The sequence below is a fragment of the Oryx dammah genome, unplaced genomic scaffold, assembly GCF_014754425.2.
Source record: "Oryx dammah isolate SB20612 unplaced genomic scaffold, SCBI_Odam_1.1 HiC_scaffold_4, whole genome shotgun sequence".
Classification (NCBI taxonomy): domain Eukaryota; kingdom Metazoa; phylum Chordata; class Mammalia; order Artiodactyla; family Bovidae; genus Oryx; species Oryx dammah.
This window is the reverse complement of record NW_024070188.1, coordinates 60,551,235-60,572,440: the sequence shown is the minus strand read 5'-3', so window position 1 is coordinate 60,572,440 and position 21,206 is coordinate 60,551,235. Positions and strand designations below refer to the sequence as shown.

Genomic DNA, 21,206 nt, shown 5'->3' with positions numbered 1-21,206 from the left:
TTGTTTACTTTTGTTTTTATTTCCGTTACCTCTAGGAGGTGGGTCATAGTGGATCTTGCTTTGGTTTATGTCATCGAGTGTCCTGCCTATGCTTTTCCTCTAAGAGTTTTATAGTTTCTGGTCTTACCTTTAGGTCTTTAATCCGTTTTGAGTTTCTCTTTGTGTATGTGTTAAGAAGTGTTCTAGCACTCTTTTACATGTATCTGTCCAGTTTTCCCAGCACCATTTATTGAAGAGACTGTCTTTACCCCGTTTAATATTCTTCCCTTCTTTGTCAAAAATAAGCTACCCATAGTGCGTGGGTTTATTTCTCCTCTCCAGTATTCTTGCTTGGAGAATTCCATGGTAGGAGGTTACAGTCCATGGGGTTGCAAAGAGTCAGACACAGCTGAGTGACTCACACTTTAGCTTTCAATTTCAACTACGGAATCAGAGTCAAAGATAAAATAGAAGAATAGAAGATGTTCTTAGTGCTCTTATCACTTAAGAAATGGCAACAGTTTTAGGAGTTCTGTGCCAAGAACTAGGGCCAGAGACCTATATGTATATATTTTTCTATTATTTCATACCCCTGTTTCTAGATTTAAATATGGGTATTGAGTTTCTTACTTTTAAGCCCATTATTCTGTAATTCTTACCATCAAAATGTCAGTTACATTTGAGAAGTCTTGAATATAAATACCGCCTTAAATTTGGGTAAGGTTTTAAAACATGCACTGCTTTCATATGTATTAATGAGTTTGACTTTTTATAAGGTTATACCAGCCATTTACTAAAAAAATGTTTATAAACAAAACCTGTCCCTTACCCTCAAAAAGATTATAGTCTCATGGATGATAACTTACTAGGTAAGAATCCTAAAGTACTACCAGTGCTGTGATACTAGAAGATGTGGGAATAGTGGGACACAAAGAAGGAGGTCCATCTGGTCAACAAAGGTCAGTCTAGTCAAACCTGTGGTTTTTCCAGTTCTGATGTATGGATACTGCAAGGAGATCAAAGCAGTCCATCCTAAAGGAAATGTGTCCTGAATATTCATTGGAAGGACTGATGCTGAAGCTGAAGCTCCAATACTTTGGCCACCTGATGAGAAGAACTGACTCATTGGAAAAGCCCCTGATGCTGGGAGAGATTGAAGGTAGGAGGAGAAGGGAACGACAGAGGATGAGATGGTTGGATGGCATCACCGACTCGATGGACATGAGTTTGAACAAGCTCCAGGAGTTGGTGATGGACAGGGAAGCCTGGTGTGCTGCAGTCCATGGGGTCGAAAAGAAGTCAGACACGACTGAACGACTGAGCTGACTGAAAGTAGGAGGAGATAAGTTCTAATGGGAAGGTCTGAAAGACTTTTCGTGCCTGATGTAACACTTGAGCTTAGGCTTGGAGAAGAAGTCAGTATCGAAAAGGAAGATGGAGCCAGGAAGGAAGCACATTCCAGGAAACAGGAAACGCATGAACTGAGTCACAGAGACATGAAGCAATGTGGAATGTCTGGGGAGCAATATGCAATTTGTTGCAGCTGGAACATAGGAGATAGAGCTGTAAGGTTGGAAAGCTAGTAGTTGTTATAATATAGAAAGCTTTGTTTGCTGTACTAAAAAGTATGGATTTTATCCAGTGGAATAGTTGATGATGGGTTTTAAACAAAAGTGTTTCTCAATCAAATTAGCATTTTAGAAAAATCACCCTGGTAGCAGTATAGAAGAAGAATCAAGAGATGAGAAAACAAATCAAGAGACCATTGCAGTGGTAGCACTGATGATGGAGAAGGAGTGGAATCAGATGCCAGAGCGCCTGACTGCCTAAATGAGCAACTCTGTGTGGAGTGTGAGGAAGCTGTCCAGGGGGATGGCCATCTGTCTGGCTGGAACAGCAGAGTGGGTGATGAGAGCTTTCCCCAAGGAAGCGAAAAGCATAGGAAAGGTTAGTTTGGTTCTAAACTTACTGACCAGAAGAGTTTTACATGAAAAAATTGTCTGCATGAAAGGCAGATGAAGCGATGAAACCATACATCTTTGCCGGGGATAACCGTGTGGTGTGAGGGAAGTAGAGAACCCAGTGGGTCTAGCAAGCAACACAGAGAAGCAGTTGCAGGATCACCAACAGAAAATGGTTTCCCAGAAACAGGAGAGTGATTGACAGTGTCAGATGTCTCAGAGGCCTGAGTGAATCTGCCAAATTTGATCATTTGAAGTCCATGATGACTTTAGTTTCAGATTTAGTGTTCTGATAGATACAAGCTTTGTTGTAGCTGCTTGAAAGTGAATGGCTGAGCTATATAGATAGCAGTTATTGGCTGTTTTTCAAGAACTTTAACTTTCAGTGAAGGTTAAGGAAATTTATGGAATCATAGTAAGAATTACTTGTTTTCTGTTTTGTAGTAAAGTGAAAAGATTAATGCTTATAGCCTGTAGACAAACAGCCAGTAGAGAATTTGGAAGAGCCTTAAGGATAGCCACATGGAGAAGGAAATGAAACCCACTCTAGTATTCTTGCCTGGAGAATTCCATGGACAGAGGAGCCTGGCAGGCTACAGTCCGTAGGGTTGCACAGAATCAGACATGTCTAAGCATGCGTGCAAAGATATCTTCAAGGGAACAGCTGGGGGATTAATTTTAAATGGAAGAGTACCTCTTTGTCTGGGCTTCCCTGATAGCCCCAGTTGGTAAAGAATACGCCTGCAATGCAGGAGACCCCGGTTTGATTCCTGGGTCGAGAAGATGCCCTGGAGAAGGAAAAGACTAGCCACTCCAGTATTCTGGCCTGGAGAATTCCATGGAGTGTATAATCCATGGGGTCACAGAGTTGGACATGACTGAGCGAATTTCTCTTTCACCTGTTTATCTGACACTGGAAGAAAAGAGAGGAGGACAGGTTTAAGAGGTGTGTTCTTGGAAGTGAGGATTTCAGGGGGTTCAGAACCAAATTTTCTCTCTGGAGTAAGGAAATATACTAAGAGAGAAAAGAGGTGAAGGTTTGTATTGTAGTATGCATCGGGTTAATTGGCTTTCTCTGAGGCATATTACTAGCTGGGTAAGTGATTTGAACCAGTACTAGATCTTAACTTTGAGTTTTACACAGGGGGATATATTAGTAATCTTTGAACCACCAGCCCTTATACTCAAAAAATCTTGATTAAATATTACAAAATAAAATGTTGTGATGACTGATCCCCATTTGAATTCTGGTTTAGTTAATACTGTAGGGGTGAACTAATTTGTGGAGAGATTCTCTAGCTCATTACCCGACTGTAAAAATTTATCTTTAACAGTAACAGTGTTTCTTCCCTATCCCTCACTCCATTGTCCCAGTTTGTAAGGGCAGTACCTAGGACCTAGAGAGATCATATTGCATTTCTCTTTATGACATCACAGCCTACTCATTTCTTAGGTTTTACTAACCTAGATATCACAGAAATGTAAGCTGCTTTTAGAACTTATGAGGTGTTCGGATAACTGACTTCAGATAACTTGAATCTCACTTTGCCTCAAGTTTTCTGTTTAACTTGTTTTGTAATACTGGGATTTTAATTTTTACAGCAGACATATAATTTGCAACAAAAAATTTCCTAGGAGCTGGTTTTAGAAATGTTTTCAAGTTAAAATGTTATCTGCGTTGTTGTTCAAATTTAGTTTAAAAAAAATAGCTGTCCAGAAGAAGGGGGGCACATTTGTTAACATAAGTATATAAACAGTGCTAATATATTTTCTGTTATCATTAAAAGAAAGTTTGAAGTGTCTTCACAAGTTGAAACTTTGAAAACAATTCTTCGGGTGAATAAAGCATATAAAGTCAGCTAAAAGGATTAGACTTGTAAGTATATATGGAAATGAATGTTACATATCTCCCAATGGTTTTACAGTTTAATCACTAAAAGGTATATTATTGCTATCCTGTTTAGCTTTGTGCATTCAATTTGAGGTTAGAGCAATGACTTTTTTAAAATGAAAATTAACTCCTCCTAGAGAATTAGTATTTGCATATTTTACCAAAACAGATTATACCCTGAAAGAGCAGGCAAAACAGATTTTGTGATTAACTAGGCAGTTCTAGGTGGTTTTTTCTTTTCTTCCATTATGAATTTTATTAAATTTTTATGCTTTTCATTTTCCACAGTATGGAGGTATTAAACTGACTTTGGCAGACTGTGGTTTTTGCATGAAGCAAGCAGAAAAGTGTTTTGTAAAAAGAGGATAGATTGTTGTAGGGTAGACTATCTTAGCCAACCTTTCTGTTGTTGTAAAATTATTAAGCAATTCTTTTCCACAGCATATGTTTCAAAAATAGATATTGCTTCCCTCTATATAATGGTTGTTATTATTTTTCTTCCTTTAAATGAATTAGTGAATATGTATAAGCTCACTTGGAAAATACTTTGAGTTCTAATTTCAGATCACTATCAGTTCAGTTCAGTTCAGTTGCTCAGTTGTGTCCAACTCTTTGCGACCCCATGAATCGCAGCACGCCAGGCCTCCCTGTCCATCACCATCTCCCAGAGTTCACTCAGACTCACGTCCATCGAGTCCGTGATGCCATCCAGCCATCTCATCCTCTGTCGTCCCCTTCTCCTCCTGCCCCCAATCCCTCCCAGCATCAGGGTCTTTTCCAATGAGTCAACTCTTCGCATGAGGTGGCCAAAGTACTGGAAGATAGTGATTAACAATTATCCCATACCTTAGAAACAGAGTTATCCTCCCTGTTATGTTGCCACTCATCACTTCATGAACATTTGAATAGTCTCTAAAGATATGTCAAGAGAGGGCAGAAGTGTAGAAATGCTTAGAAAAACCATGTAATTGTAGATCATAATTGGATTTTTTAAAACAGCAGTTTACTTAGAAAAAGTGGCAAGTCTTTCAGTTTGAGTGGAGTCATTCAAGTATCCTATTTGAGCTTTCTTGGTATTCATTTTTTGCTTGAGCACAAGTAATTTTCTGAAGAGAAAGACTGAAAAGCAAATTTGTGTGTATGTGTGTGTGTGTGTGTGTGTGTGCACATGTGCGTGTCAAGCATACACCTGCTTTTTTGCACCAGATTTCAAAATGCTTTGTTTGACAGGTAGGATTAAAATTTTCAAGAACACAGAAGTAAAACTGAAAAATGATTCTAAAAAAGAGAAGTGAATTAAATAGTTAAGTGATAAATATGTCATTTCGTATATAGTACTTCCATATAAAAGCATAGCATTCTGAAAAATTTACTGCATCATCTTACTGCATTACATATGTTTAATTACCCTTGCTTGTAGTGATGTTAATAATAATAGCTAATATTTATATAACATTTGATTTGTATAGCACTTTAGGATCCCCTTTGCAAACATACTCTGTTTAATCTATTTCAGTAATGTTATTTAGTGCTTTAGGGTTAGCCTATGTTTTAATACCAATTCATTATTATTAGTCTTCAAGCACATTTCCTTTGAAGTTTATTTACTGTTTTTATTATCAGTGTAAATAGTCAACTTTAATTTTGGTCAGTGTTTAATAATGGCTTCTTATAGAATTTTTCTAGTTGGATAATTTTTCTTAGCATTGATGTAACATTTGACCCCATCTAATAACTACTTTGGAAAATATTTTTCTTTTTCATAAGATGATACCACAACAGTTTAGGAACCTTAGAGCTATTCTCGCACATGATCTTAATTGACTTTTTCACAAAATTATCTTTCTTTCAAAAGAAAAACTTAATCTTATATACCATTTACTGTCACTATTTGAAAGAAGAGAAGCATTTACAAATATTATGTAAATAATGAGTCAGAAAAAGGGCATGTAACCACAACCAGTACTGTTGTTCTATGTATAGAACATCAAAAGGGAATTTTTAAATACTAATATAGTGGAAGTCCTCTGTATAGTTTTGAGTATTTCAAAAAAGAGAGAGAAAGGAGCTACTTTCCTATACTAATATTTACATACCATAAACTGTCATTTTTAACAGTTTGTTAATTAACAGATTACTTTTTTACAGAAAATTAGAAATTTAAACATTTCCATTTTTTTTCAAAATTCAATCACATTTTATCATGCTTTTTGAAAGTGGTAAAAATAATAAGATATAATGATTGATTTATTAATAATGAAAAAGAGACTAGATTGCTGCTGAAATTATCTGAATTGCAAGATGAACTTACTAATTTACTAAACATTTAAGCCTTTTTCTGTGAAGTGTATTTTTCATATACTTACAATGTTATACTGTAGTTACAATGTTGCACTTGTTATGCATTTCATTTCATTTCATTTCTGAGTACAGACCATAGTACTTGGGCAATTGTAGTAGAATTTTTGTGCTATTGAACATTGTATTTACTTATAGAAGTTTTGCCTGTTCATTATTTGAGTTGTTTTTTGAAAACTGTCTTAAGAATAAGATTTTTTGATATGGTAGAATCTATTTCACTTCGCTAGTTAAGTTGCAGCTGTGTTATCTGTGTCACTGTGATACCTATAAACATGAACATTACAGGTGCTTTCTGTACAGTATCTGAAAAGGAAGTACTTGTTCTTTCAAAAATGCTAAGGAAATGGGCATGTGAAACATTTAAAAACTCTTTCTTAATTGAAAGCAGTCAAGGAGTCACTTATTTTTTGCATTTTTTTTTTTTTGGCATAACTTTTAAGACCACTCTAAGTTACTAATAAAGTCAGTTCCATGATAAGCAAATTTGTTTTCAAAGTAAGGCAGATTGTAAAAACTATAGAGTTTTGTAAACTCTTAAAAACTAAGCATATAAATCATTGTCACTCCTTTTGACATGTTCCCTGGTTTGCATCGTAAGCAAATATTTCTCATCCACTATTTGCATCAGTAACCCAGGAAATTACGCTTTCATTTCTGATTTGCCTTTCCTATTACAGGTCAACAAAAATCTCTCATTCACTTCGACATCAGCCTCCTCACAGCAGTCTAAGTCAAAACAATCAAACATGCTGGACGCTCATCAGATTCTGCGTCAGTTTGGTTTCACTCAAACCGGTGAGCCCCTTTCTTACTTTGACTATTCTGTAAATGTTCAGATTCTATTTTTTAATGGATGTCATGTATTTCACTTCAGAAGTACAGTTCATAGCATTATAACGGTCAATTTTCACACTTGGTGAATTATATTCCAGCATTTTTTTCTTTAAAAATCACTAAATTATTTCAAAAGCAAATTTGAATTTGGTAACTTTAATAGTAGATACTCTCATCTTCTATTCTTTTTGAGCAGATAATAATTGAAAAGTCACAGAACATGAGTTTCATATCTGATTCAGTTTCCTTTGGGTAAAAGAACCATAGTTTATGGATAATCAGATTTTGTAATTCATTTCAAAGAAAGCCCAGGTAAAATGCCTTTCGGTAGAAACAGGATGCATCCTGCCAAAATGTCAAGTTTCTTCAAAATTAGAAAATTAACAAAAGATGCAAAGAAGCTAGTTATTAAAATGTATATCAAGCACAGAGTTGAAACGAACTATACAGTTGCAAATTTTAGGCGAATATTTTAAATTAATTTGAATAAGGTTTTCAAAGAATCTCAAAGAAAAAGCATCCAGGTGAGAAGTGTGTATTTTTGGTATTGAAAGATGTCTGCTTCTATTCGTTAGCTTTTGGTATTTTATAGTATTTTTTTTCTACTGTGGAAATCTTTCAAAAAGATAAGAGAACTGAGAATAACAAAACAGTTGTCTTTGACAGAGAGAAGAAGAAACTTGAGCTTGAAAAGATCAGCTTAAGTTATTTAGAACTTTAGGAACAATATTACTTTTCTACTTTGAAGGTTTTTGGAGTTTGCATATGAAGTTAGTGTAATATTGCTGAGTTACATGTTCAGTTGCTCAGTCATGTCTGACTCTCTGCGACCCCATGAGCACGGCAGACCTCCCTGTCCATCACCAACTCGCGGAGATACCAAAATTCATGTCCACTGAGCCAGTGATGCCATCCAACCATCTCATCCTCTGTCCTCCCCTTCTCCTCCTGCCCTCAATCTTTCCCAGCATCAGAGTCTTTTCAAATGAGTCAGCTCTTCGCAACAGGTGGCCAAAGTATTGCAGTTTCACCTTCAACATCAGCCCTTCCAATGAACACCCAGGACTGATCTCCTTTAAGATGGACTGGTTGCATCTCCTTGCAGTCCAAGGGACTTTCAAAAGTCTTCTACAGCATCACAGTTCAAAAGCATCAATTCTTAGGCGCTCAGCTTTCTTCACAGTCCAACTCTCACATCCATGCACCACTACTGGAAAAACCATGGCGGACCTTAATTGGCAAAGTAATGTCTTTGCTTTTTAATATGCTATCTAGGTTGGTCATAACTTTCCTGCCAAGGAGTAAGCGTCTTTTAATTTCATGGCTGCAATCACCATCTGAAGTGATTTTGGAGCCCAAAAAATTAAAGTCTGACACTGTTTCCACTGTTTCCCCATCTATTTGCCATGAAGTGATGGGACCGGATGCCATGATCTTCGTTTTCTGAATGTTGAGCTTTAAGCCAACTTCTTCACTCTCTTCTTTCACTTTCATCAAGAGGCTTTTTAGTTCCTCTTCACTTTCTGCCATAAGGGTGGTATCATCTGCATATCTGAGGTTATTGATATTTCTCCCGGCAATCTTGATTCCAGCTTGTGTTTCTTCCAGTCCAGCGTTTCTCATGATGTACTCTGCATATAAGTTAAATAATCAGGGGGACAATATACAGCCTTGACGTACTCCTTTTCCTATTTGGAACCAGTCTGTTGTTCCATGTCCAGTTCTAATTATTGCTTCCTGACCTGCATACAGATTTCTCAAGAGGCAGGTCAGGTGGTCTGATATTCCCATCTCTCTCAGAATTTTCCACAGTTTATTATGATCCACACCGTCAAAGGCTTTGGCATAGTCAATAAAGCAGAAATAGATGTTTTTCTGGAACTCTCTTGCTTTTTCCATGATCCAATGGATGTTGGCAATTTGATCTCTGGTTCCTCTGCCTTTTCTAAAACCAGCTTGGACATCAGGAAGTTCACAGTTCACATATTGCTAAAGCCTGGCTTGGAGAATTTTGAGCATTACTTTACTAGCATGTGAGATGAGTGCAATTGTGCAGTAGTTTGAGCATTCTTTGGCATTGCCTTTCTTTGGGATTGGAATGAAAACTGACCTTTTCCAGTCCTGTGGCCACTGCTGAGTTTTCCAAATTTGCTGGCATATTGAATGCAGCACTTTCACAGCATCATCTTTCAGGATTTGAAATAGCTCAACTGCAGTTCCATCACCTCCACTAGCTTTGTTCATAGTGATGCTTTCTAAGGCCCACTTGACTTCACATTCCAGGATGTCTGGCTCTAGATGAGTGATCACACCATCGTGATTATCTGGGTTGTGAAGATCTTTTTTGTACAGTTCTTCTGTGCATTCTTGCCACCTCTTCTTAATATCTTCGGCTTCTGTTCGGTCCATACCATTTCTGTCCTTTATCGAGCCCATCTTTGCATGAAATGTTCCCTTGGTATCTCTAATTTTCTTGAAGAGATCTCTAGTCTTTCCCATTCTGTTGTTTTCCTCAATTTCTTTGCATTGATCGCTGAAGAAGGCTTTCTTATCTCTTCTTGCTATTCTTTGGAACTCTGCATTCAGATGCTTATATCTTTCCTTTTCTCCTTTGCTTTTCACCTCTCTTCTTTTCACAGCTATTTGTAAGGCCTTCCCAGACAGCCATTTTGCTTTTTTGCATTTCTTTTCCATGGGGATGGTCTTGATCCCTGTCTCGTGTACAGTGTCACAAACCTCATTCCATAGTTCATCAGGCACTCTATCTATCAGGTCTAGGCCCTTAAATCTATTTCTCACTTCCACTGTATAATCATAAGCGATTTGATTTAGGTCATACCTGAAAGGTCTAGCGGTTTTCCCTACTTTCTTCAATTAAGTCTGAATTTGGTAATAAGGAGTTCATGATCTGAGCCACAGTCAGCTCCTGGTCTTGTTTTTGTTGACTGTATAGAGCTTCTCCTTTGTTATTTTAATGAGCAGGAGGGAGGAAGGAACCTGGCTCCACCACTTGATGCCTGTCTTTCTGCTGAGATCTCGGATTCTTCCAGGAACAAATCTTGCCTTCCACATTTCAGGATTAAGAGTGTAAAACATAAGTCTGATCAAGTTAGCAGATTGATTAAAGTTCATTCAAGTAGTCTCTTAAGTTTATCAGCCAACGAGGTGTAGATAATAGATACAAAATTCTTTCTTTTTCTGTAATAGAAAAGAGCAGAGAGGATAGATAGGAAGGCTTTGAAATGGAGGAGTGATTACCACTCTGACAGATAAAGAATGAAAGGAAAACCAGATATGATAAAGGCAAGCCTTGCAAACTTCACAATTTTACCTTGGATTCCCTTCCTTTACCTTTAGCTTTCATGGTCATATAGGGCTTGAGTGGGACTTTTAAATAATGCATATCCCTTGATGTGAGCACTGTCCCAGGAGCATGACCATTAAGCCATGTAATACCTGGTAGGACTGCTTTGCTCTATTTTTAGTTATTCTCATTTTAAGGCATATCTTTCCTATAACATTTGTTGAGAGACTTCTGTGGCAGTCCAATGGCTAAGACTTCAGGCTCCCGATGCAGGGGACATAGGTTCAATCTCTGGTCAGAGAACTAAAATGACACCTGCTGCACAGCCAAAAAAGAAAAAAGAAAATTTTTGAGATATCATTGTATAGAAAACTTATAAAAGCAGAGTATGTAGTCCATTGCAAAGTGGCCAAATCCATCTTATGCATTAAGAAGCCAATCTTTGTGAAAAAAATCCTGCACTAGGAAACTGGTGAACTAGTTTCTATGCTTGGCTCCACTTCTGAATGACTAGAATTTTTAGCTGTTTCTTTAAGCTTCAGTTTTTTTCATCCCTGCAGGTAAATGAGGGCTCTGGATTTAATGAGTTTCTGTCTTAAAAATTCTGTGAGTCTATTCAATATTCAGAACAGTTTTAAAAGGGGACAGTAGTTAAGTGTTCTTGACCATACAAATAATCTATTAGAATCTGAAATGAAGGACTATGAAAATAATATAGATAGGATGTTTAAAAATAAAAATCTTACTGAAAAGCTAAGTATCAAGTCTTATATGCAGCTCTTTCAGTTTGTACAGTATAAAAAACAATTTACACAGGACTAGTCAGTATGGCCTACTGGCCTTCATCCCAGATGCTTAAGAGGAGACCTTGATTTGATACATATTATATATGTTAGTTTACATGCTGGAAGATTAGAGCCAGGGGTGGGTTTATGGTCTGCTATCACTTCTATTTGGAGAAGGAAATGGCAACCCACTCCAGTATTCTTGCCTGGAGAATCCCATGGACAGAGGAGCTTGGTGGACTACAGTCCATGGGTCGCAAAGAGTCGGACACGACTGAGCGACTTCATTCTATTGACCTCATTCCAGGTGAGTTCTGGGTAATGGAGACAGCTAGGAAAATATTTGTTTCTTCTTTGGTCTATTTTCTTTAGAGTTTCTAGAATACTAACTTTACTTATTCTAAAATCATTCTAAGTAAATACTTTGCTTAAGGTCCTTACTTAAATATATGGACTAAATAAGACAGTCTCTATCCTCAGGGAGCTCACCGTCTGGTTGGGAAGGCAAATGAGCATGCAGCAAATTATGTCAGAGTGTGATAAATTCTGGAATCACAGTATAAACAAAGTATCACTGAAATATAGAGCTATAAAGCAGTGGGGCAATTTATTGTACTTTACATGTCCAAGCAAAACTCTTGCCCCCAAACCCTTCCTCTACCTCCACTTCCCCTGCCCCACACCAGGTCTTCCCACCAAACACTCAGGCACATGTACCCCGTCATTTAGGGATCCCTCTTCTCCCTCCACTAAGATTCTTTGAAAAATAAATTAGATTCTGTTATTTCCCTGTTTAAAACTCTTAAGTGGCTTTCTCCAGCAATCAGAATGAGTTCCAAAGTCCTTTTGAAACCTTCCAGAGTCTTGCCTCTTGTCTCTGTCACTGGCCTCGTCAGCAGGTGGGCTTTAGAAGGGCACACTAAGCTGAGATGGTTTTGCACTCAGTCTTGTCCAGCTCTTTGCAACCCTATGGACGTAGCCCGCCAGGCTCCTCTGTCCATGGGATTCTCCAGGCAAGAATACTGGAGTGGGTTGCCATTTTCCTCCAGGGGATCTTTTCAACTCAGGGATTGAACCCATGTCTCCTGTGTCTCCTGCACTGCAGGCAGATTCTTTACCACTTGAGCCATCAGGAAAGCCACACTGAGCTTCTGAACAAACAATTGGAAGAGAGCCTGACTTGACTGCTCAGTGGTATGAGGCTTAGGTTAGCTGGAGGAAATGATGAGATGGATGTATTTAGGAAGACCTGAGCTGCAAAGGTAGATGGGGTCAAGTTGTGCCCTACTGAGGAATTCACATTTCATTCTCTAGATAAAATAGAGCTATCCAAAGGTATGAGGATGAAAGTAATAATAAAATATGTTTCTAGAAATACCGCTGGTGTCTCAGTGAGGGATGGGTTAGAGAGGAAAAAAGCTGGATACAGCACCTATGAGATACTTATTTCAGCAACTGTTTATTAGGCTATTGTTCCAGGTACTTAATGAACAAAATAATCAACTAATTTTATTAAAGTTAAAACCATAAATATTTTCTGAGTAATTTGTATAAGAAATAAATTTATAAAAATATATTCACCAATTATACCTAATGGCAACCCACTCCAGTACTCTTGCCTAGAAAATCCCATGGATGGAGGAGCCTGGTTGGCTGCAATCCATGGGGTCACAAAGAGTTGGACATGACTGAGCGACTTCACTTTCACTTTTCACTTTCATGCATTGGAGAAGGAAATGGCAATCCACTCCAGTATTCTTGCCTGGAGAATCCCAAGGACGGGGGAGCCTGGTGGGCTGCTGTCTGTGGGGTCACACAGAGTCAGACAGGACTGAAGCGACTTAGCAGCAGCATACCTAAATAAAGCTGGGGGAAAAAAAGAAATTTTAATTTTAACATTTTAAATTAAATTGTAGGTTTAGTTCAGTGTCTGACTCTTTGCGACCCCATGGACTGCAGCATACCAGGCTTCCCTGTCCATCACCAACTCCCAGAGCTTACTCAAACTCTTGTCCATAGAGTCGGTGATGCCATCCAACCATCTTGTCTCACCACATAATGAACATGTTATACTGTTCCTGTACTTCCTTAGTATAATGAAGAAAATCTGTAAAATAACTTCTACTTGTATCAAAAAATTTATTTATATACATCTTCATTTGATCCTCAGCAAAACCCTCTGAGAAATCAACATTAAAATCACAGAGTGTAAACTCTTTTGAGAGCTTCTTGGTAAAGAATCTGCAGGAAACCAGGTTCTCTCTCTGGGTCAGGAAGATCCCCTAAAGAAGGGAATGGCAACCCACTCCAGTATCCTTGCCTGAAAAATCCCACAGACAGAGGATCCTGGTGGACTACAGTCCATGGGATTACAAAGAGTTGGACACAACTGAGCGATTATTTGTTGTAAGACCTTAAAACTTTGACTTTCAGTCCCTTTACATCAAAACTGAGAAGCAGAGGGCCTGAAATGAGAGTTCACATAGCTGGTGGCATTCGTATCTAGAGAAAGATTGCCTCTGTCCTGGTTCAGTACTTCTCATACTCCCCGCCCCATGCTGCTTCTGCCTCTGCAGAGAGGGAGTACTAGTTCAGACGTGAAGTGGATCCTTGATGATGCTGTGCCTGGATCCATTCCTTCATCCCTGGCCCATTGTCCTCCCGCTCTGTCCAGAGGTCCCTCTGGCCATGCGTGTGACTTTTACTCCCTAGCATTGGAAGTGTGTGATATATTGCAAACTAGTAACCTACACAGCACTATTTGAAATAGGTGTAGTTGTTAATACTGAGGTGTCATGAAAGTAATTTTCTAAGAATTCATGAACTTATCTTTTTCCTGGGCCTTGATATTACAACTCTGTCTTTGCCAGTTACTAGATTTCTTAAAGCCTAGTTCCAGTGAAACTGTGGTATTCAATCTCCAGTCATATCAAGAGATTCTCGAGAAATTTCACTCTGGTCATTGGTCTGAATCCCAGATCCCATTCAACCATCTCGAGAGTTCTTATGATAGTAGTAAATTTTAACATGTGGATTATTCAGTAATGAGTAAAATCAATCACAGTTATGATGGTGGAAGTTAGAAAGTACTATCATCTTTGTATGTCTATATTTGAAGGACAGCACCATTCATTTTTGTGTACTTAATGTATCTTTTCACTGCATTGCACTAAATTTAATTCATATCAATAGGTAAGTAGAATCATGTAAAATAAAATGATTCATGTTTATTAGTATGACTCTTCATGTAATCTTTTTATCTTGTTTTAAAATTGTAGACTTGGAATTTGATGGAGAGGCAGAATGTGACATGGCTTTTAAAAAACAATCAGTAGTTTCTGTCTTCTCCATAATTTATTTGCACTTTCCTTTACAACATGTTAACATATATTAATGTTTTTATCATACCCTAAACAGTCAAGATATTTGACTTAAAATCATAAAATAATTCAGATAACTTTAGTATTGATTGAGAGATCTGTCAAGTTAATTTTTGTACTTCCACATGTTGGATAATGTTTGAAAAATGTATTTTTCTATTTATTTCAGCCAAATATAAAGTTATTCCCTTGAGCAGTTCTGAAAATTAGGAGCTATTTTTCTAGTTTAATTTTATTGTTTTCAATATGTCAGTATTTTTAAGCAAAGTTTTAACTTTTTATCAGTTCAGTTCAGTCGCTCAGTCGTGTCTGACTCTTTGCAACCCCATGGACTGCAGCATACCAGGCTTCCCTGTCCATCACCAACTCCCAGAGCTTGTTCAAACTCATGTCCATCAAGTTGGTGATGCCATCCAACCATCTCATCCTCTGTCGTCCCCTTCTCCTCCTGCCTTCGATCGTTCCCAGCATCAGGGTCTTTTCCAATGAGTCAGTTCTTCGCATCAGTTGGCCAGAATATTGGAGTTTTGGCTTCACCATCAGTCCTTCTAATGAACACCCAGGACTGATCTCCTTTAGGATGGACTGGTTGGATCTCTTTGCAGTCCAAGGGGCTCTCAAGAATCTTCTTCAACACCACAGTTCAAAAGCATCAGTTCTTTGGTGCTCAGCTTTCTTTATAGTCCAACTCTCACATCCATCCATGACCACTGGAAAAACCATAGCTTTGGCTAGACAGACCTTTGTTGGCAAGGTAGTGTCTCTGCTTTTTGATATGCTGTCTAGGTTGGTCATAGCTTTTCTTCCAAGGAGCAAGCATCTTTTAATTTCATGGCTGCAGTCACCATCTGCAGTGATTTGGGAGCCCCAAAAAATAAACTCTGACACTGTTTTCCATTGTTTTACTGTCTATTTGCTATGAAGTGATGGGACGAGATGCCATGATCTTAGTTTTCTGAATGTTGAGCTTTAAGCCAACTTTTTCACTCTCCTCTTTCACTTTCATCAAGAGGCTCTTTAGTTCTTCTTCACTTTCTTCCATAAGGGTGGTGTCATCTGCATATCTGAGGTTATTGATATTTCTCCCAGCAATCTTGATTCCAGCTTGTGCCTCATCCAGCCTGGCATTATGCATGATGTACTCTGCATATAAGTTAAATAAGCAGGGTAACAGTATACAGCCTTGATATACTCCTTTTCCTATGTGGAACCAGTCTGTTGTTCCATGTCCAGTTCTAACTGTTGCTTCCTGACCTGCATATAAATTTGTCAGGAGGCCAGGAAGGTGGTCTGGTAATCCAATCTCTTTTAAGAATTTTGCACAGATTGCTGTGATCCACACAGTCACAGGCTTTGGCATAGTCAATAAAGCAGAAGTAGATGTTTTTCTGGAACTGTCTTGCTTTTTCAATGATCCAACGGATGTTGGAAATTTGTTCTGTGGTTCCTCTGCCTTTTCTAAATCCAGCTTGAACATCTGGAAGTTCTCAGTTCATGTAATGTTGAAGCCTGGCTTAGAGAATTTTGAGTATTACTTTGTTAGTATGTGAGATGAATGCAGTTGTGTGGTAGTTTGAGCAATCCTTGGCATTGCCTTTCTTTGGGATTGGAGTGAGAACTGACCTTTTCCAGTCCTGTGGCCACTGCTGAGTTTTCCAGATTTGCTGGCATATTGAGTGCAGCACTTTCACATCATCTTTTAGGATTTGAAATAGCTCAACAGGAATTCCACCACCTCCACTAGCTTTGTTCATAGTGATGCTTCCTAAGGCCCACTTGACTTCACATTCCCGGATGTCTGGCTCTAGATGAGTGATCACACCATCGTCGTCGTCTAGGCCATTAAAATCTGTTTTGTATAGTTCTTCTGTGTATTCTTTTGTGTAACATTTTAGAGAAGTGCACAATTTTTTAAATAATGTAACTGAAATCTAAGGCCTGCTTGACTTCACATTCCAGGATGTCTGGCTCTAGGTAAATGATCACAGCATCATGGTTATCTGGGTCATTGAAATCTGTTTTGTATAGTTCTATGTATTCTTCTGTGTAACTTCTTATAGAGAAGTGCAAAATTTTTAAAATAATGTAACTGAAATCTATTTTATGTGTGTCATAAATTCACCAGAGAGTCTGTGATATCCTTATATAAACCCATTATCAAAGGCATATTACGTGTAAACTGGAAATATGATGGTTCTTGTATTTCAAAGGGAGAAAAATAAAACATTTACGCAAAAATTAGGTTAGAATAACTCAAACAAAGGTGATGGTAAAAGGGAGTTTCCATTTTAAGGAAGGTAAAATGAGTTCAAAGTACTCTTTCATACTATTAGAATTGGCAGAATTGTCTGATAGTATTACTTAATGAACTTCAAACTATCCACTGAAAAAGAATGTTTCATTGAATTCTGATTTCAGATCTCCAGAATTCCAAGGCTTAAGTTCAGGTATGGGTTGGTGAAAGGAATTAATTCACTACCGTAGATAATTTACAGAATTAACTGATTTTCTGTAGACAGATGTCCTTACTTTTGCCTTATGCTGCTAACCAACCACTCTTCTGAATCCAGCGCTTGTGCATTTTGGTGGAAAAAGCACTAGACCTGGGGTCAGAAGGCCAGAAGGGGTGGGCCTGACTCTAATTCTGCCCCTTCACAGCTGTTCCCTGGGGTAGTCTCTCTCTCCCAGTACAGTGTCTCTACTTTCCTCTTCAGATGATTTCTCTACTTCATAGAATTGTGAGGGTCTGAAGGGTATTTTTAATACTTTGAAATCCATGAGATACTGTGAGAATAAACATCATGAGATTCTATGGGAGATTCTTTTTAAGTTTGAAATTATACAGTTTGCACTGTGGCCAAAGGAATGGAGGAAGCCTTAAGACATGATTTAATAAAATGTGTTAAGTGATGATGATTAAGTGATGATAGAGAAAAGAACATGTCAGAGAGGCAAACATGGATTCTCGAAAGAGAATTTTGAGAAGCATGCCAAAAAAGACATTAAGTTGAAGTAATTAGAAGACAAGTTTTCTTTTTTTTTTTTTTGCGTTTATTTATTTTTTTAATTTAAATTTTATTTTTTTACTTTACAATACTGTATTGGTTTGCCATACTTGGCATGAAACCACCACAGGTGTACATGAGTTCCCAACCCTGAACCCCCCTCCCACCACCCTCCCCATATCATCTCTCTGGGTCATCCCAGTGCACCAGCAATAAATGCTGGAGAAGACAAGTTTTCAAACAAATATACCTCAAATATATATAATCCAACTAGAAGCTACTTAACTTTTGATACTTTGGCTTTCCATATAAGTACCAGCCCACACAAAACCCCTGCAGTTGGGATTGTTTTAATATTTGGATTTTTCTGGACACTGAGAAAAAGACCTTGATCACATGGATTTTTTTTCTTTAACATAGTATCACTATTTTATATTCCTTTCCACAAAGAGGAGATTTCATTTGTTAGATATTTTTGTTGTCATTAGTAATTGGATGCTCTAAAGCTGGTGTTTGATGGTACATTAAAGATATAAGATGCGATTTTAATAACCAATATGAGGGTGGCTCAGAGGGTAAAGTGTCTGTCTGCAATGCAGGAGACCCAGGTTCGATCCCTGGGTCGGAAAGATCCCCTGGAGAAGGAAATGGCACCCCACTCCAGTACTATTGCCTGGAAAATCCCATGGATGGAGGAGCCTGGTAGGCTACAGTCCATGGGGTCACAAAGAGTCGGACACGACTGAGCGACTTCACTTCACTTCATGAGGGTTTTACTGAGCGATTCTCCAGTGATTTGAGTTAATCTACTTGTTGAATATTGAAGCATCTCTGTACTTGTAATAAAAGTGCGTGTATTTCTTCAGTAAGATCACTTGAATTAGTAAACTGTTTCTAACCATGTTCATAACTTAAGGTGTATTCTACATGTTTGTGTGTGTCTGTGCTGTCACTTCAGTTGTGTCCATACTCTTTGTGACCCTGTGGACTGTAGCCTCCAGGCTCCTCTGTCCATGGGGATTCTCCAGGCACGAATACTGGAGTGGGTTGCAACGCCTTCCTCCAGGGGATCTTTCCAACCTGAGGATTGAACCCACATCTCTTACGTCTTCTGCATTGGCAGGTGGATTCTTTACCACTCGAGCCACCTGGGAAGCCCATTCTACATATTTATTCTTTACTAATTTGAACATCATTTTTATCAACTCAAGTGAATGTTAACATACTTAATAATCTTCGTGCACAAGGTTATTGAAACTTCTCAAGGTCTACATTGAGATTTCTCCTGATCCCCTCTGAAGAGAAAATATGAATGCAAGCATTTCTCTTCATCTGAATCTGCTGATTTGAATGAGCTTAAATTTATGCACTATTTTCTAGACATTTATTTTATAAGAAGCTATTTTATAGAATATTTATATGGTGTAAATGGTTCTGACTTTACAATTTTCAACCTTTTTCTCCCATCCGTTAAAAATAGAAGATTTGCTTTATATTTTTCTTCTTTTTAGTCACAATTCTCTGTGTGTGTGTTTTGTTTAAGAACCTACTAAATTTAGTTGTAAAGTATACTGTGACATTTGCCCAGTGGGTTAATTTTTAAAGTAAAATAATTAAGTTACTGAAAAATAACAAGAAAGCAACTGAAAACCATAAACTATAGGAAATTAAACTGAGATCTTACGGATTTAATGAAAACTACATAATTTCATTGTAACATAGCCAGAGTACATGCCAGATCACTGAATTTGTATTTTATAGATATTCTGATGTTTACCTTTTTATCAAAGTTTTCCAGTTGATGTGATAACAAATGCTTGATTTGTCTTTTTTATATTTTAAAGATTTATAGAAGCTATTTGCATAAGATATCTTTTTTTAAAAAAAAGATCAATATACAAAATTTCTAAGAGTTTAAGCAAAGTTAAATAGCTATTGTAGTTTATGTGACTCTGAAATATGAAATCTAATCTTAGAAAAGATTTTCAGCTTCACACTTGTGTAGTGAGATATATTAGGTTGATGCAAATGTAAATATGGTTTCAGACCGTGAATTTAAAATCACTGTAACTAGGCTCACACACATATTTATTAATCAAAATAGGAACCATTACAACAACACATCTTTACCAATGAGAAATAAGTTTTTATTTATTCCTGTAGCATAAAAGGTCCATACTTCAGGATTTGAAAAATTCTTGGAAAGCATTTTCTGCTTCCTCTTGGTTGATATGTTTTCCCTGCAAAAAGTTGTTGAGATGCTTGGAGAAGTGGTAGTCAACTGGCGAGAGGTCAGGTGAAAATGGTAAATGAGGCAAAACTCCATAGCCCAGTTCATTCAACTTTTGAAGCGTTGGTTGTACGACGTGTCTTCAGGCATTGTCGTGAAGATGAATTGGGCCCTTTCTGTGGACCAGAATCGGCTGCAGGAATTGAAGTTTTTGGTGTATCTCATCAATTTGCTGAGCATACTTCTCATATGTAGTGGTTTCACTGGGATTTAGAAAGCTGTGGTGGACCAGCTGGGCACAGACAGTCAAACAGTTCAGTTCAGTTCAGTTCAGTCGCTCAGTCATGTCCGACTCTTTGCGACCCCATGAACCACAGCACAGCATGCCAGGCCTCCCTGTCCATCACCAGCTCCTGGAGTCTACCCAAACCCATGTCCATTGAGTCAGTGATGCCATCCAGCCATCTCATCCTCTGTCGTCCCCTTCTCCTCCTGCCCTCAATCTTTCCCAGCATCAGAGTCTTTTCCAATGAGACAACTCTTCACATGAGGTAGCCAAAGTATTGGAGTTTCAGCTTTAGCATCAGTCCTTCCAGTGAACACCCAGGACTGATCTCCTTCAGAATGGACTGGTTGAATCTCCTTGCAGTCCAAGGGACTCTCAAGAGTCTCCAACACCTCAGTTCAAAAGCATCAATTCTTCGGGGCTCAGCTTTCTTTATAGTCCAACTCTCACATCCATACGTGACCACTGTAAAAACCATAGCCTTGACTAGACGGACCTTTGTTGGCAAAGTAATGTCTCTGCTTTTTGATATGCTGTCTGTCTAGGTTGGTCAGTGACCATGACCTTTTTCTGGTGGAAGTTTGACTTTGGGAAGTGCTTTGGAGCTTCTTTTTGATCCAGCCACTGAGCTGGTCCTCACCAGTTTTCATATACAGCCCACTTTCTGTTGCACATCATAGTGTGCTGAAGAAGTGGTTCGTTGTTGTTGCATAGAATAGGAAGACAATGCTTCAAAACGACAGTTTTTTTTTAAATTTCAGTCAGCTTATGAGGCACTCACTCACTGAGCTTTTTCACCTTTCCAATTTGCTTAAAATGTTGAACAACCATAGAATGGTCCACATTGAGTTCTTTGACACGTGTAGTTGTAAGAGGATCATTTTTGATGATCCTCTCAGTTGGTGGTTGTCAGCTTCCGATGCCGGCCACTGCACTCCTCATCTTCGAGGTTCTTGTCTTCTTTGCAAAACTTCCTGAACCACCACTGCACTGTATGTTCATTAGCAGTTCCTGGGCCAAATGCATTATAGATGTGGCTCTGCTGCTTTACCACCCCCTTTGAACTCGAATTAGATAATTGCTTGAATTTGCTTTTTTGTCTAACATCATTTCCATAATCTAAAAAAATATACACAGCAAGTAATAAGTCATTGGCAAAAAACATAAACTGAGAAATACGCATTTAGACG

The 21,206-nt window shown here is 38.1% G+C and overlaps 1 protein-coding gene across 8 annotated transcripts in view; it reads left to right on the top strand.

The window, feature by feature from the left end:
* The window catches only part of AHI1 (Abelson helper integration site 1), a 214,198-nt gene that overhangs the window by 96,128 nt on the left and 96,864 nt on the right, over nt 1-21,206 (top strand). For all 8 annotated transcript variants that reach the window (XR_005720912.1, XM_040239286.1, XM_040239287.1 and 5 more), the window contains one exon: nt 6,870-6,987. Coding sequence is in view for 7 of the 8 variants with exons in the window: in XM_040239286.1 (XP_040095220.1) it covers nt 6,870-6,987 (118 nt within the window). In the remaining variant the exon portion in view is untranslated. The remainder of the gene's footprint in view (nt 1-6,869; nt 6,988-21,206) is intronic.